The sequence below is a fragment of the Podarcis gaigeae genome, assembly GCF_964106915.1.
Source record: "Podarcis gaigeae genome assembly, chromosome: 3".
NCBI classification, from domain to species: domain Eukaryota; kingdom Metazoa; phylum Chordata; class Lepidosauria; order Squamata; family Lacertidae; genus Podarcis; species Podarcis gaigeae.
In genome coordinates this window covers 21,693,270-21,708,375 of record NC_139680.1, presented here as the reverse complement: position 1 = coordinate 21,708,375, position 15,106 = coordinate 21,693,270, and the positions used below count along the sequence as shown (strand labels likewise).

General features: G+C 41.6%; 1 protein-coding gene across 2 annotated transcripts in view; it reads right to left on the bottom strand.

Moving 5' to 3' along the window:
* Window positions 1-15,106, bottom strand: part of MFSD2B (MFSD2 lysolipid transporter B, sphingolipid) — a 36,682-nt gene that overhangs the window by 3,192 nt on the left and 18,384 nt on the right. For both annotated transcript variants that reach the window (XM_083730470.1, XM_083730471.1), the window contains exons 4-12: window positions 13,921-14,044; window positions 11,512-11,590; window positions 10,594-10,757; window positions 7,339-7,432; window positions 7,115-7,236; window positions 5,419-5,502; window positions 4,786-4,866; window positions 1,775-1,884; window positions 447-590 (exon numbers count right to left, since the gene is read on the bottom strand). In XM_083730470.1, coding sequence (XP_083586596.1) covers window positions 447-590; window positions 1,775-1,884; window positions 4,786-4,866; window positions 5,419-5,502; window positions 7,115-7,236; window positions 7,339-7,432; window positions 10,594-10,757; window positions 11,512-11,590; window positions 13,921-14,044 — 1,002 coding nt within the window. The remainder of the gene's footprint in view (window positions 1-446; window positions 591-1,774; window positions 1,885-4,785; window positions 4,867-5,418; window positions 5,503-7,114; window positions 7,237-7,338; window positions 7,433-10,593; window positions 10,758-11,511; window positions 11,591-13,920; window positions 14,045-15,106) is intronic.

Below are 15,106 nucleotides of genomic sequence, written 5' to 3'. Positions count from 1 at the left end.
ACATGACAGGTTTGCAATCTGAGAAATCGAGACTCGCCTAAGGTCATCTAGAGAACCTCTCTTTTTTGTATTTGTTTGTTTTTCTTTTTGCCCAGCAAACCTCATGGTGAGGATTTTAACTTGGTTGCTCCTCAGACCTAGTTTGACCCTTTAGTCACCTCACTTGACTGGCTCTCATTAGGTTTGATACTCAGAGATTCACCACTTCCTGCTTACTGATACTCCTGGGCGTGGATGCTGGTTCTAGTGGTAATAAGAGCCTTGAACTATAAGTGATACTGAGAGTTTAACTGAACAAACCCCACATTAGTTTACCATGCCCTGGGTTCCTATGTACCTAAAAGAACCTAGATACTGACACATGGATATTTATAATGTGGTCCTATATCTATGTCTGGAGCAACCATGTGTGTGTGTGTGTGTGTGTGTGTGCGCGTTTTACTCACTTCAGACTAGCTGCAGAAATTCCTAGTCCAATCCCAGCTGACATCTTATGAAAAAAGGTATATGAAGCATAAAAGATGGTTTCATGTCCTACTGAATTAGGATTCTGCACCCGAAAGTAGTCGACTACATCAGGCAGCATGGACCTTTAACCAACCAATGAAAATAATTACACATCCATTAGATATTTCTGGGAAAAGATGTGACATTTTAATGAGCAGCATACAGTACTTTAAAAGAAAGACATTTTCATCTTTTGTGGCACAATTAATAAATATTATACCACTTACGTAAAACATGGAGGGTTTACAAACTAATTAGGTCAGGTCAGGTAGGAATGCTGAAGCAATTAATGATCTCGCAGGTTAATGGATAGAAATTTAACACTGGCAGAGGTTTGCTAATCTGGAATAAGCATGAGGGAGGGAGGCTGGGACTGCACTCTTGATTAACATCAAATTTAATTACGTCTGCTGATAGGTTAGTGATGTCTAGAACAACAGAGAATAAAACTGGATGAGTGTAGCATATTCCCCAGGAGGACTTTTGTAATGAGTTACAGTAAGAGACATTTGTAAAACCTCTCAAGCCATTACGAGAGAGACAGAGCGAGAGAGATCCCAAATATCTATGCTCCTAACAAGATAGCAGATTTTCAAAGCATCTGCGGGTATTGTACTGGCTGAAAACACCAGTGCGACTCTCAAGAAAATTCATTCCTCTGTTTGAACAGCTCTTTGATCTGCTCTCAACCAATACAAATTATGTTGTACGTTTATTATTATGTTCCCATAAACCTTTTTACAAATGCAATAGCCATCTTAAGGTGCCTGGCTGTGCTCTCTATAGGAGATGAATAAATGTAAGTTTAAGTCCTTCTTAGTGATGCCTCACATTTCAAGGAAGTATTAATATGGCAGAGGCTGCTTCTCCTAAGGTGAGGGTTAAAGAGAGAAACAAGACATTTGTGCAACTCTTCTCACATCCCCTTTTGCATATTTCCACACCCAATCTCTTATTTATGCTAGGGGGGAAATAGCATGAAAGTGGCTTTTAACTTCAGCTTAGGAAGCTGCTTTCACTGCGTGCAGGCGAAAAAAGAGCTGGTCTGTGAGTTTGGGCGAGTCAAAAGTCTACTGTGATACACTGCTCTTTTTCTTAGTGCCCTGATACAGGGCACAGGTAGGGCATAAGCGCATACCTTACAGATACTACAAAGTCTGATGTCCTGCACATCCTACTGTGTAACAGATATTTCCTTTTAAATGCTGATAACAGTTGATTTTGTACCTGGTACACATATGCACACACACCTATAAGACTGTCCTACCATGGCAACAGCAAAGAGGCTGCAATGCTAATCCCTGAAACACCAGCCGAAAGGTAGGCAACAGCCGGTTCTGGAAAGAACACCAGCATGGTCGAAGCAGGAATCATCAACTGGAAGAAATGGAAATCGGGAGAAATGTGTATGGTTAGATCAGCGTTACTGTGGAGTTGAGAAACAGGAGTGCAGGAGTGGGGGACCTGGCTCCCATTTGGCCTGCAATGCTGTATCCTACAAATGGTGCTCACCTGCCTCATACCTGCTATGTCTGATGTGGATCAGGTACGGACTTTGTTATAAAGGAACAGCTGACAGCTTAAAGGGAGCTATGATTTGTTCCTTTGCAAGCAGGACTCCCTGCTAGTTCCCATCAGCTGAGCAATGCCGACAGGGAACTCTGCTGAGATCGGGTGTGCTAAGAAGTTCCCTGTTGGGAACTCCCTAGGAGAGAGCCTGAGGAGGCTGGAGGATGCAGTCTGGGTCCAAAAGGCTTCTTCCAGTGCTCTGAATCCAAACCGCTTCCCTTGCACCTGCAACCCTGCCCTCGGTGGTGGCATGGGTGCTTTGGTGGAGGCTTATATCATCAGTTAGTGGATCCCCTGTCCCTGAGGACGTCCCTTGGATCGTGACAACTGCTTGCTTTTTAACCATTTAGTCTTAAATTTATCCAAGCATGGGCACCTGGACCTTAACTACTCTAAATCGAAAGGTTGACTACCTTTTTGCGTCTGTATGCAGGTAGAAATATGACCTGCTTAAGCCTTTTGTCATTTGGAAAGACAATTACGGGGAGAGCTTCACCTGTTGACACTCTGAAGTCAAACCTCTTATTACGTGTGTGTGGGCCCTGATTTATTTTGGGGCCCTCCGCCCCACCTGCAGAAGCTAGAAATCTGCACACAACAGACACACCTGTGCTTCCTATATGCAACATGTGGTCATCCACTCAAGAGGTTCAAGATGCAGGCTGTGTTTGCTGCAGGGGAAATCATGAACTTCCTGCCTCTGCCTCACACAGTGCGTCTCGTATCCACCACAGTATAGAACACACCCAGTTTGCTCTGTGAGGAAAATATCTGCCAATCCATGCTGACACCATATCTTTCTAATTTTATAATTTCTTACAGGTGTGCATGGGGCAGACATTTCTGGCTCAGCTCCCCATGCTATAAAGGTAAAGGTACCCCTGCCCGTAAGGGCCAGTCTTGCCAGACTCTGGGGTTGTGCGCCCATCTCACTTAAGAGGCCAGGGGCCAGCGCTGTCCGGAGACACTTCCGGGTCACGTGGCCAGCGTGACATCGCTGCTCTGGCCAGAGCCAGAGCCAGAGCCAGAGCCGCACACGGAAACGCCGTTTACCTTCCCGCTAGTAAGCGGTCCCTATTTATCTACTTGCACCCAGGGGTGCTTTCGAACTGCTAGGTTGGCAGGCGCTGGGACCGAACGACGGGAGTGCACCCCGCCGCAGGGATTCGAACCGCCGACCTTTCGATCGGCAAGCCCTAGGCACTGAGGCTTTTACCCGCAGCGCCACCTGCGTACACACTCCCCATGCTATGCAAGCATCAAATATATACAGTCGTACCTTGGATCTCAAACGTCTTGGCTCCCAAACGATCAAAACCCAGTAGTTTGTGTTCCGGTTTCCGAAACATTTTCAGAAGCCAAACATCCAACACAGCTTCCAATTGGCTGCAGGAGCTTCCTGTAGCCAATCACAAGCTGCACTTTGGTTCCCAAACATTTTGGAAGTCAAGCGGACTTCCGGAACGGATTCTGTTTAACTTCCAAGGTATGACTGTACATAGCTGAGCAAGCTCTGCTTAGAAGCACTGCCTAATCATTCATAAGCAGACACTCAGCTAGAAAGCTCTCCCTATAATAACCAGTGTTTCTAAAACGAAAGAGTCAACAATCAACAGAACTCTGAATGAGAAATACACACACTTGAATTAGTCTGTAATACTCAGCAATAGACCTCGTTTCACCACAAGAGAGCACTCAAACAATACAAGATTGCATGTGCACAGATTAAGCACAGCAGCAGTGTTTACTCACTTGGAATCCAAAGCACCCAGATATTTATAAACCAATAGTGCCATAAAATGGGATTTTCTTGTAAAGAAGGAGTATGACCCAGCATTCCAGAGGCTCACACTAATATTCTTAAAAGCTTTGCAAGCATAAGCAGAGAAGCAGGAAATAAATTCACGGCTGATGTATCTCTGCTCTTTGCAGACAAATGGTTGTAGGTAGTGCTTGCTCTTAGCCTTCTCATTAATTGTAACAGAAAATCTGCACTTACAAAGTATCTTCCTCCCTGACACAGTTCAGGAACTCCTGATACGCACAGATTTTATAATCAGCTCATTTGGGTAAGCAATTCTATGATATTCTAAACCAGAGTGGTGACAGAGAACCTTGATTAAAGGCATGAGAGAATAAGCCCTTAGGAAAATAAAATGCTCTAAGACTGCATGTTATAAATTTCAGAAAGATAAAAGTACCAGGTTGACCCATTTAAGAATGTTCTAAGCGTGCTTTATACTATACCAGCCAAAATCAAGCAGTTTGCCATCGTCAACATACCCTGTAGTTAAAATTAATCAAGATTTCCCTTATACTGGATTAAACAATGGCTTCAAGGGAACACTGGCTAGTCTCTTGAAGACTGCAGGAAAGAATGCAATGTTACCAGAAGTAGCCTTTAATTAACCTTGCATTATATAATCTGCATCCTACCTATAAAGGCAGAGTATAGCCCATAGTGTGAAGGAGAGAATGATTCAATCCAAAGTAGGAGGAAATGCAGCAAAAATGAAGACAAATCTGAATGATAACCAGAAATTGGGAGCCCATGTTGGCCTGGCTAGGAAAAGAAGCACAAAGGCCAAAAGGGGGAAGGTGTCTCAAGTTTCAAAAGCATTGTTAAAAATGTTTGGTGCAATCCCAAAAAGGCTATTTCTAAAGTACAAAAATGCCAGCTTGCATTTAGTGCCTCAGTTGCTTACTTACTGATATCCCACCCGCTGTAGTCTTTTTGCCGAACTTGTTCAGAAACCATTGCCAGCATGGAACGCTCAGTGCTGCAGATATCTATGAATGATGAGAAAAACCATTACAGGAGAAAGTATGCTTCATATCAAGGGGATCAAGGAAGCACCATATAAATAATTGCACACATCACAAAAAGGGAAGGGCACAAACTAGGCCATATGGGCTCACCGCAAAGCAGTTCTCATAGAATCATAGAACTGTTATCTAATCCAACCCCCTTGCAATGCAAGAATCCTGCCCAAAACCATCCCTGGGTGGACTCGAACCACCAACCTTCTGGTTAAAAGCCAGACACACTAACCCACTGCACCATCTCTATCATGTGAACTCGATAAACATGGGTCAAAAAGCTGGTCAGAGAGTTAGCAAATAATGTTTTTAAAACACAAATCAAACTCAATGAATTTCACATCCTACCCAACTTCCTAGCTGCAATCCAGATCATTTACTTGCCTGATGACATGAAATTAACCCAGGGTGTAGCATGATCCAGGGTCTAAATAGTGATATGCATACCATATTATGAAAATACAGTAAGAGCTTAAGAGCAGCATACTTTGCAAGGAGGCTCTGCTTTGTCCACATGCTTACCAAGACAAGCATCACTAAATAATCAATGTGGTTGTGAAGATTAGTTGCAGCAGAACAAAAGAGGACAAAGTTGTTTTGTACAACCTGGAGAGTTGAAGACAAGAGGAGGAACAAAACGATAAATTAGTCACAAAGCAAATGTGGAGCAGGGTTGATTAATCGATGCCATTTAAATGGTTTAAAACCAGACTTCCCATTTACAAATGCTGAACAAGAGCACATGTGAACTAATTGCTATAACAATTAAACACATGCTGGCTGGCAACAAGACAAAGCTGCTATACATGCACTTTTTGAATATATTAAAAGCAACAAAAATTGTTCCATTACAGGTACATCTAACATAAACTAGCAGTGGTGCAGTTAGGTAATTTTAGACTATCTACGTAATGGTCTTATAGGGAGTTTCCTCTATAGGTGGTAGTGAATTAGTTCGCTAACATCAGATAAATAACCCTTCATGTGTGCAGCAAACAGAGGGTTATCACAGCTTATCTCTCAACTTTCATCAAAATGCCCAAAGAAATACAGCATGGTGAAGAGGTGGATACCTGTGTCTTCCAGGCAGAGGCTACCCAATTTATATCCCTGATAATCAACATCTTTTACTCCAATGAGGACATATTTATGTGGGAGATCATTTCCAGTGCCACCAATGAACTGGACAGGATCCACTATAAAAGTATGACAGACCCCTCAAAGTCAGTCCACAATGACTGGCAGTGTCTCGCCAGGGTTATTGCAGATTGCACAGCTTGAAGCAATTGGATGCATAACAACTGGTTCATTTTGGAATGAGCCATTGTCCAGACCCATAAGTTTGATTCAAAGCTTTACTTGCAGAACTTTATTCAAAACAGAACAAAGCACAGTAAATGATACATCCAAAATATCCATAAGGTCATGTGCAATGGCCAGCACAGGCTCAGCTTCTTAGAAATAAAATAACATAATCAGAGCTGACAAACATAGCTCTCTCTCAAAGACTCCATTAGCCTGTATTCCAGCCCCAGGGCTGTTGAGCTCATTTACGTATCCCTATCCCAAGGAGTCTGGGAACAAAGACCAAAGGCCACTCCTTTTCAAAATGGTGATTAGCAATTCAATACCTCTCATGTGATCTAAGGTTAAATACCAGGTGTTAGCTAGCAAGAGAAGAGTAACAGTAAATTATCAACCCATCTAGGAGCTTAGAGAGCTTAATATAGCCCCATGGAAAATCCCCAAGTTAAAGCGTTCAGTAATATACATAGGCATTCTCCATTTCAGTGTGAATTGAACAATTATACTTAACAAGGGTTTCAGGCAGTGGACATTTCCAGCCCCACAGGGAGATGCCAGGTATTGAACCTTGGGCCTTCTGCATCATCATCCATTGCTGAGCTAATTGGACTGCTTTTGGATAAGCTGTTGTTCAATTATTGTTATATTTTAAAATGGTATTTGTATTTGTTGAAGAGCCAAAGAATGAGTTTGGTAGAAGGAACTCTTGAGATGGTCCAACCATCTTGAAGTGGGGGAAAATCCAACTTAACGCTGGTGGTTTGTAACTAACTAACTAACAACTATATATATATATATATATATATATATATATATATATATGACCATGTTTCTGTTTCACAGTTGATGTGGGTTCTTTCATAGTTCAGGTACAATCTATGCTGCTGCAAATCCTCTTATGAACTAGAATTACCTGAACAGCTGTTGAAATCAGGAGAAATGATGCTGCAAGTTTCACATATGGTCCACACATCAGTGCAAGTTTGTGTCCCTTAAGGAAGGGAATTTGTTGGTCTGATTTTAAGGCATAAGGATCTATAACGAGTGGAATAAATATATAAATGCATATATGATACCTTGTTTTTAAAGTAGGAAAGAAATGTATTAGGAATGTTTGTTGCGATTAAATAAACTCACCTACTTTTTCTCTCACTCCAGTGCAAAGGGCAATAATGCCAATGAGGTATAATACTGATATTGTTCCTCCTGCAATCATGTAGAGTTTTTTGTTCTAAAAAATAAAAATAGGTGGTAGTGGTGATGTGGGGTGGAAAAAGGGAATCAAATTTCACTAAGACTATATAGGTGAGAAAATGCTTGATACAAACAAAATGAATTTATATATATATATATATATATATATATATATATGCAGGTTTTGGTGTCCTCGGGTGTCTTCCCGTGTAAAAGTTGGGGTGTCTAGGCGACGTTTCGACGAGGTCTCACTCGTCATCTTCAGGCTGGTGCTTTCGGCTTCTTGTTACTGGAACAGAGCGGGATCTCAATGTTTGAGTTCCTATAAATACTGTAGAGGGGGTGTGGTGTCTAGCCTCCAATGTTCTGGGCAGAGAGGAAGTTCCCAGGCTAGTGTGCCTTTTCTTCTTTTGTTCCTTAATTACTTGAGAGATACCTTGAGTGATTTCTTGAGTGATATCCTGAGTACCACTTAGGTGGGTCATTAGGTGTGGATTAGTTGCTAAAGTCTTTGTGTCTTGACCTCTTGAACTTTGTGAAGAGTTTTCCTGAGAAGATGGCTGTATTGCACTTAGTTGTGCTTTGGCTTGGCTTAGTGTATAGGGGCGAGCTGTGGTTTTGTGGCTTGTGTCAGCCAGATCTGTGTAGGGATTGCAGGGGGGTGCAGCATCCGGAGGTGCCACCATGGATTGGCTACTGGATGGTGTCAGTAATTCATCTGTGGAGAGGGTCTGGGTTTGGGTCTGGTGTGGTTGATTGGTGTTGGCGTTCTGTGTGCCTCTGGATCTGGTGTCAGTTTTTGTGGAGAGGGCTAATTTCCAGATGTCTGGCAAGCGGGATGTGTCGTCACGCTTGTTCATGTTGTGAGGGTGTTTCTCTATCTCGATGGCTTCCATGATTATTCTCTTGTGGTGACCCAGACCCTCTCCACAGATGAATTACTGACACCATCCAGTAGCCAATCCATGGTGGCACCTCCGGATGCTGCACCCCCCTGCAATCCCTACACAGATCTGGCTGACACAAGCCACAAAACCACAGCTCGCCCCTATACACGAAGCCAAGCCAAAGCACAACTAAGTGCAATACAGCCATCTTCTCAGGAAAACTCTTCACAAAGTTCAAGAGGTCAAGACACAAAGACTTTAGCAACTAATCCACACCTAATGACCCACCTAAGTGGTACTCAGGATATCACTCAAGAAATCACTCAAGGTATCTCTCAAGTAATTAAGGAACAAAAGAAGAAAAGGCACACTAGCCTGGGAACTTCCTCTCTGCCCAGAACATTGGAGGCTAGACACCACACCCCCTCTACAGTATTTATAGGAACTCAAACATTGAGATCCCGCTCTGTTCCAGTAACAAGAAGCCGAAAGCACCAGCCTGAAGATGACGAGTGAGACCTCGTCGAAACGTCGCCTAGACACCCCAACTTTTACACGGGAAGACACCCGAGGACACCAAAACCTGCATTCCTGTACCCGTGAAAATCTACGAAAGCAAATATATATATATATATATATATATATATATGAATGAAAATCTATGAAGCACAATGGGTAGAGGGGCGAAAGGATTAGTTTCTAAATTGTACTCTGTATTGCTTAATGTAACTTACGGATCTATGGAACCTCTTAAAAAGATATGGGAACTAGATACTGGTACATAAATTTTCCCCAAAGATTAGAATAAAATTTGGGATTCACAACCCTTAAAATCTGTTTCCAGTTTTCTCAGGGTAAACACCTTAAAATTGTTACACAGATGGCATCACACTCCTTTCCAAATGTCAAAAATGTTTTCTTCTGTATCACTTAACGGTTGGAGAGGTTGCAATAAACTTGGCACATATTATCATTTATAGTGGGAATGTCAATTGGTGCAAGATTTTTGGAACATAAATTTGATAGAAATGATAAACATTACTAAAGAAATTGTTGTTTGCTGTCCAAATTAATATTACTGAGTATTTTTTATGATAACAATGTAAATATATTGTCAAAAGAATTGGTCTTATATATCATCTTGGGAGCATGAATAGTAATTGTAACTGAATGGAAAACAACCCCAAATCTTAACACTGGACACTTCGTACTGATCACTCTGGAATATAGCTATAATAGAGAAAATCATGCAGAATCTGAGGTTTTGACAAGGACTAGAATCTCAAGAAACATTTTATATGATTTGGCATTCCTTTATGACATATACAGTACAACGGAACCATCATTTGAAATACAATCCTTGTCATAAGCCAGCAAATCTGGAATTATACTTGATCTGATAAAGTTGATAGTCTTTACCCAGACTTTATTATTTTAACTCATGTACAACTACTCATTCTATGTTATAGTTTAATTTTCATCTTCATCTTTCAGTTAAATAAAAAACTTTACACTGAAACTTTACACTGAGCCAAAATTCCACCTACATATGTAATCTATAAAGTTGTGGCCATTTTAAATCCAGATTGTTGTCTGTTTCAGTTTGTTCTATCACACCTCACTTTAGTCACTGCCTAGGGGAGGGTGGCAATTCGACTGGGACTACAACTCCCAGCACACATCAAATGCCAAACATATTTTATTTTATTCAAGATGTGTGCATGTGTGTGCGCACACACACACACACAAACATACAGTCTGTGTGTGTGTGTGTGTGTGTGTGTGTGTGTGTGTAAACCAAAGCTTCTCAGTGGTGTTGAACAGATAATTGGAAAAATAAGATTAGCAGACAATAACTGAAATACTAACATCCCTCAGAAGTAATGAATACCACTATCATGTTTAGGCTCAAAGTTCATTTTAGTAGGGTTACCATGTTTCAAAAAGTGGTTGACAAAGATGTTGAGCCTCTTCTTTTTTGCCAAAGTGGTTGAGCTTTTTTGGCAAAACTGCCCCCCCCCCAAAGACAATCTTGAGCTATTCTTAAGGAAAATCAGCAAAAACAACACTGCTGACATAGGTTGCCATACGTCTGGATTCTCCCAGACATTTTTCCAATTTCCGCCCAGACACTGCTTCCTACTACGGTATTCCGGGTACGTCCAGGGAATTCCAGATGTATGGCAACCCTAATTCTAGGAAAGTTCCTGTCCCAATTCTATTGCCATTGCTATTAAGAAAATCAATAACATATCTAGACAGTAGGATGGTGTCCCCAATGCCCAAATCTTTTGAAAGCTTTTCAACTTACTGCCTCAGACATGTCTGGAACACTGGAACTGTTTCCGTACAAATCGGTGGGAGAGTCCATGTTATCCACACTATGGTTACAGTGGTCAGAGCTGTGAGCATCGGAGACCATACTGACCTGGAGTGTAGCTCCAAGCAATGTTCCAAGACCTTCAAATCCCATTCCTAAAGTAGGGGGGAAAGCCCACTTCTTTTTAAACCTGAAATGGGGGAGCAGCTGCCAACAAGGCTCAGAAATAACTGAGCACTCCCCTGTTGTGATGTTGAAAGGTTTTTGTGACCCCCGCCACAAATATTGCCTTTTAAATAAAGAAATAAAACTGCCCCCAGCTATTCTTGCTTGGCGACACCCACTATTAAACTTGGGGGCCAGGACGGTTGGCCATGTCTCAATGTGACCCTTAGCTCAAAAAAGAAGAAGCTACCCACCCCTCCCTTAAAGATTATGAGCTCCTATAGACAAGAACAGACTTTCTGGAGTCATCTGTCTTCCAATATAGTTCAAACTATGTTACTAGAGGTTACATCTCCCTCCATCTTCAATTCTTTCCCTGCAACTGAAACGGGGAAACAAAACTGAAACCAACCTCAAACAGTGACTTCCAGTTCTCATTTGGAGGGCAAGTGTAAAAGAAATTTGCTAATTTGGATATAATAGTAGCAACTGTGGTTTGCCTGAAACGTTAAGGCAGGGAGAGAATCAGGGTGTGGAAGGACAGGAAGGAAGGGGATGGGAAATCATGCAATTCTGAGGCTTGCTTACAAAACGCCAACCCATAGTTTGGCAACACAAGAGAACTGAGCTTTTCTGTTTTTCAATACTAATCCCAACCCCTTTGCCACAGCTCCCCCAATATGTTTGGGGGGAGGGGAGTCTCCAGAGCAGCATGCTACATGCAGCATGCTCAGTAAGACTCACGGTATGCCGTTGCTGAATCTCGTTCCTTCTGGTCTGCGCTCAAAAACATGACGAGAGCTGTATATGGTACATGGAATAGCTGTAACGAAAGTACACACACACACCAGTTAGGAAAACGCAGTGCTTTTTTCTGGGGGGACGCAGGGGCACGCATAGCCCTAAACATTTTGTGACTCTAAGTTTGGCTTCATTGAGGGGTAGTATTTCAATACGAGTAGGAAAATGAGAGTACCCCTAAACATTTTTTTAGGAAAAAAAGCACTGGAAGAATGTATCACTTTAGCATGCTGCTTTTCATCATAACCAGAAGGCTTGCTATATAGTTAGACCCAGGAATCCTGCTCTTTATGAGGCATGCTGTACCTTTTCCCTCCAACCTTCAAATGTGCAATAGCTCAAAAAGGAAGTGAAAAGAGCCTTAGCCATCCTTGGAGGCAGGAGTTTTTTCGCTTAACTCCCCGGCAATTTTTTTCTGGTCCACAAAGACCTCACTCGTTTTGACAGTTGTGACTGTAGGAATCAGCCTCATATAACCAAAATTCTTAAGTGTAATTAATGCACGAAAGGGTTAGTGCCAGAATAAGCTGTCCTGCCAAGCTTAGCTAGGTCACATACACCCTACTTTGGCAGAAAGGAAGTCTAGTCTATTGTTCCCTCAGTCTACCATGCGAACTCTGGTGTGTAAAGAGGTCTGAGCTTGGTTCCTACAAAGCCATCGTTTTGTATCTCTACAAATTATTTAGGAACTTCCACCACTTGGGAACTAACCTAAGTCTTTACTGCCTGTGTTTTCTGAATGCTGTATGGAAAAACACATGATTCTGACCTTTGAAGAGTTTGTAAGTAAACCATGTTAACTTACTAATGGATGGTATTTTTCTAGTCTAAGGGAAGTGGGAAAATTTGGAAGGAACTGAGAATGACATATTTTAAAGGTATAATGGCCTGTATTTCCGTGCTTTACCTTGCTGCACGTTTTGTGATTTTAAATCACACCAAAGAGTACTTGCCCCAAACCTGGATCTGGACATCCAGGAATTCTCCTTTTTATACCTATCTTTTCCTTTCCCAACCAACAGTGGCAAGGTAAATAAATAAATAGACACAGCGCACTGTGCACAGTCCAGTGCACTGATGGGGAGGTAGATTACCCCCACCCTGGTCATCAAGGAAATCATTTTGTAAGTGTGGACATTATGATACCCCCCCCCCAGCTGTTCTGCATGGCTCAGCTGAGGCATTGTGTGGCAGAGTCTATAATGCTAATAGAAAACCTGCACTAGCTAGAACTATGTACCCATTCAAATTAAAATTTGGCCTTCCCCTTTCTATCCTGATCAAGCATGCACAAAAATGATGAGATAAAATACAGGGGTGCTGTTGGTATATATCTGAAAATGTCCATGCATTGCCTGGCAAAAGGGTACGAGGAAGTTTCTTCTTCTTAATTCTTTTTTGTAAAGATTAATATTTTACCCTGGATGACTTTTCTGTTCCAGCAGATTCCCCCGCCCCCCATGAAGGGATCAAAGAAGGAAGCTTCAGGATTGGCAGAAGTGTTAACTACTGAGATTAAAAGGCCCAGAGCAATATCCCAGAGTCCTCTTAGATAGCAGTCAGGCTGTGGCACCCCCTTGTGAAAGTACAAAGTTTCCAAAGCCTGAATAGGTTCTATGGAGGCATTAAGGAAATGAGTACAACTGAGCACAAATATGGATACAGAAAGTATAATAAGCTGTGAGGCATATTTGTACTGTGCGATGAATAGCATTTCGCGAGGGTGGAGTGCACCTTCATCTTAAAAGAACAACAAAAAGTCACTATAATGGAGGGCATTGTTGTTTGTTGACCTATTTCCAAATAGATTTATAACAAGGCAACTGAGTAAATATCTCAGATGAATAAAGAAACACAAACTCATCTCTTACTTCTAAAAGCCCATTGTTGCAGTATAAAGGCATGAGAATTTTATAGAATTTAACAGCTGTACTGAACCTCAGGCATACATGCTTATATGTTAACTAAGAAAGCCAAACAATCACTGGTGGCTCCCAGCAAATATTTCTTTGTCTTTGTGACATATTATTTCACGAATGTTGTCTCACTGATGCAATAGGATCTAGAGTACTGTTTGTATCTTTCCAAGATATGCAAAAAAGCCTTTGTGATGTGGTAGCAGATCTACATTAAAATATGATGTACAGCAGCTTTCATTAACTGGCCTGCTGAAATCCCTCTGTACTTTCTAAATTAATCAAGTTACACTGCAGAGGTGCAGTTCCTCACTTCCTAGACTATATGACCAAATAGTTGTCTCATTCTATATTAGAAATAATTGTGATCCGATGGATGCGATGTCCAGAAGCATCTAATTGCAGAGGGAAAGGGTGTCAGTATTGATCAACTTACTGTACTCAATGCCTGGAAAAGGCAGAAGAAAGCCATATACCATACATCTTTTGCTTCTATAACGCTTGGGCAGTACCACAGGAAGAAGTAGGACACAATAAGGAAAGGTGTAGTACCCAGTAACCTGGAATAAAAAACAATACGGTGAATGCCAAACATACCTACGAACCATTTTGATTGTTAAAAAGCAAAACTAAAAAGGGGATAAAATCTGTCCGGTTCAAATTCAATACTGTATTGTCTGCACCATCTCACATGTCTAATTTTTTTAATATTCTCTATGGGCATGGTTGTTATTATTTCTTTAAATATATTTTATACAGCATCTAACAAATTTAGTGGCTTAATAAACAATATGATTATTTTTACTACTACCACCTCACTCTGCTTAAGACACAGGAAGGGCTCACTATTGCTTTATTATCTATTAATGTAGACGAACAACCGTACAAGAGACGAAAGCCTCTCTATCACTGTCACCTAAATACGGTCCCTCTTTAGTCATCCCTGTGTTTTACGATGCTGGAAGCGATTCAGCTGTCATTTATTGAAATGGCAATGACTCCGAGGAAACACAGACCAGCCCTTCAATAGTAAACATGGTTCTAAAGGCACCCGGTAAAGCGACACTCAGGGCTGATAAGCTGCATGTCATTCAAGGCTTGTGTAAAGCTGGGAGACAGAATCTAGTATATTCTAGCTTTGTTATGTGCAAGTGATGGGCAGATGCAATTAATTCCGCAGAGTGTGACCTCTAACTACAGCAGAATTCTCCAGTGTACTTGTAAAGCAGCCGCTACACAATGTAATTAGATGACCACAGACACTATTAACAAAACCCTGAAACGAACAGACAACACAGATTAATCCTTTCAGAAGAGTGCTATCTGCACAGTATTTTCTTATACATTACATGAATGGGACTGGGTATGTCAGCTGATGATTTGCAGCAGGGGATTGGCGAGGGGGAGGAAAGAGGTGGAATGCACTAATTCAGTATAATAGCTCTTCCATTCTGTTGTAAGGGATACAAAGGCATTGTTAGAGGCTGGCATGATGGACTGCAAGGAAAGCAGCCATGATGTGGAGCAGGGCACTGAGGTTACGTCAGGGTGGATCATTAATCCACCACAACGAAGTGTGACAACACAGCATTACTGTATTCCATTCTAGATTTGCCAGCCCA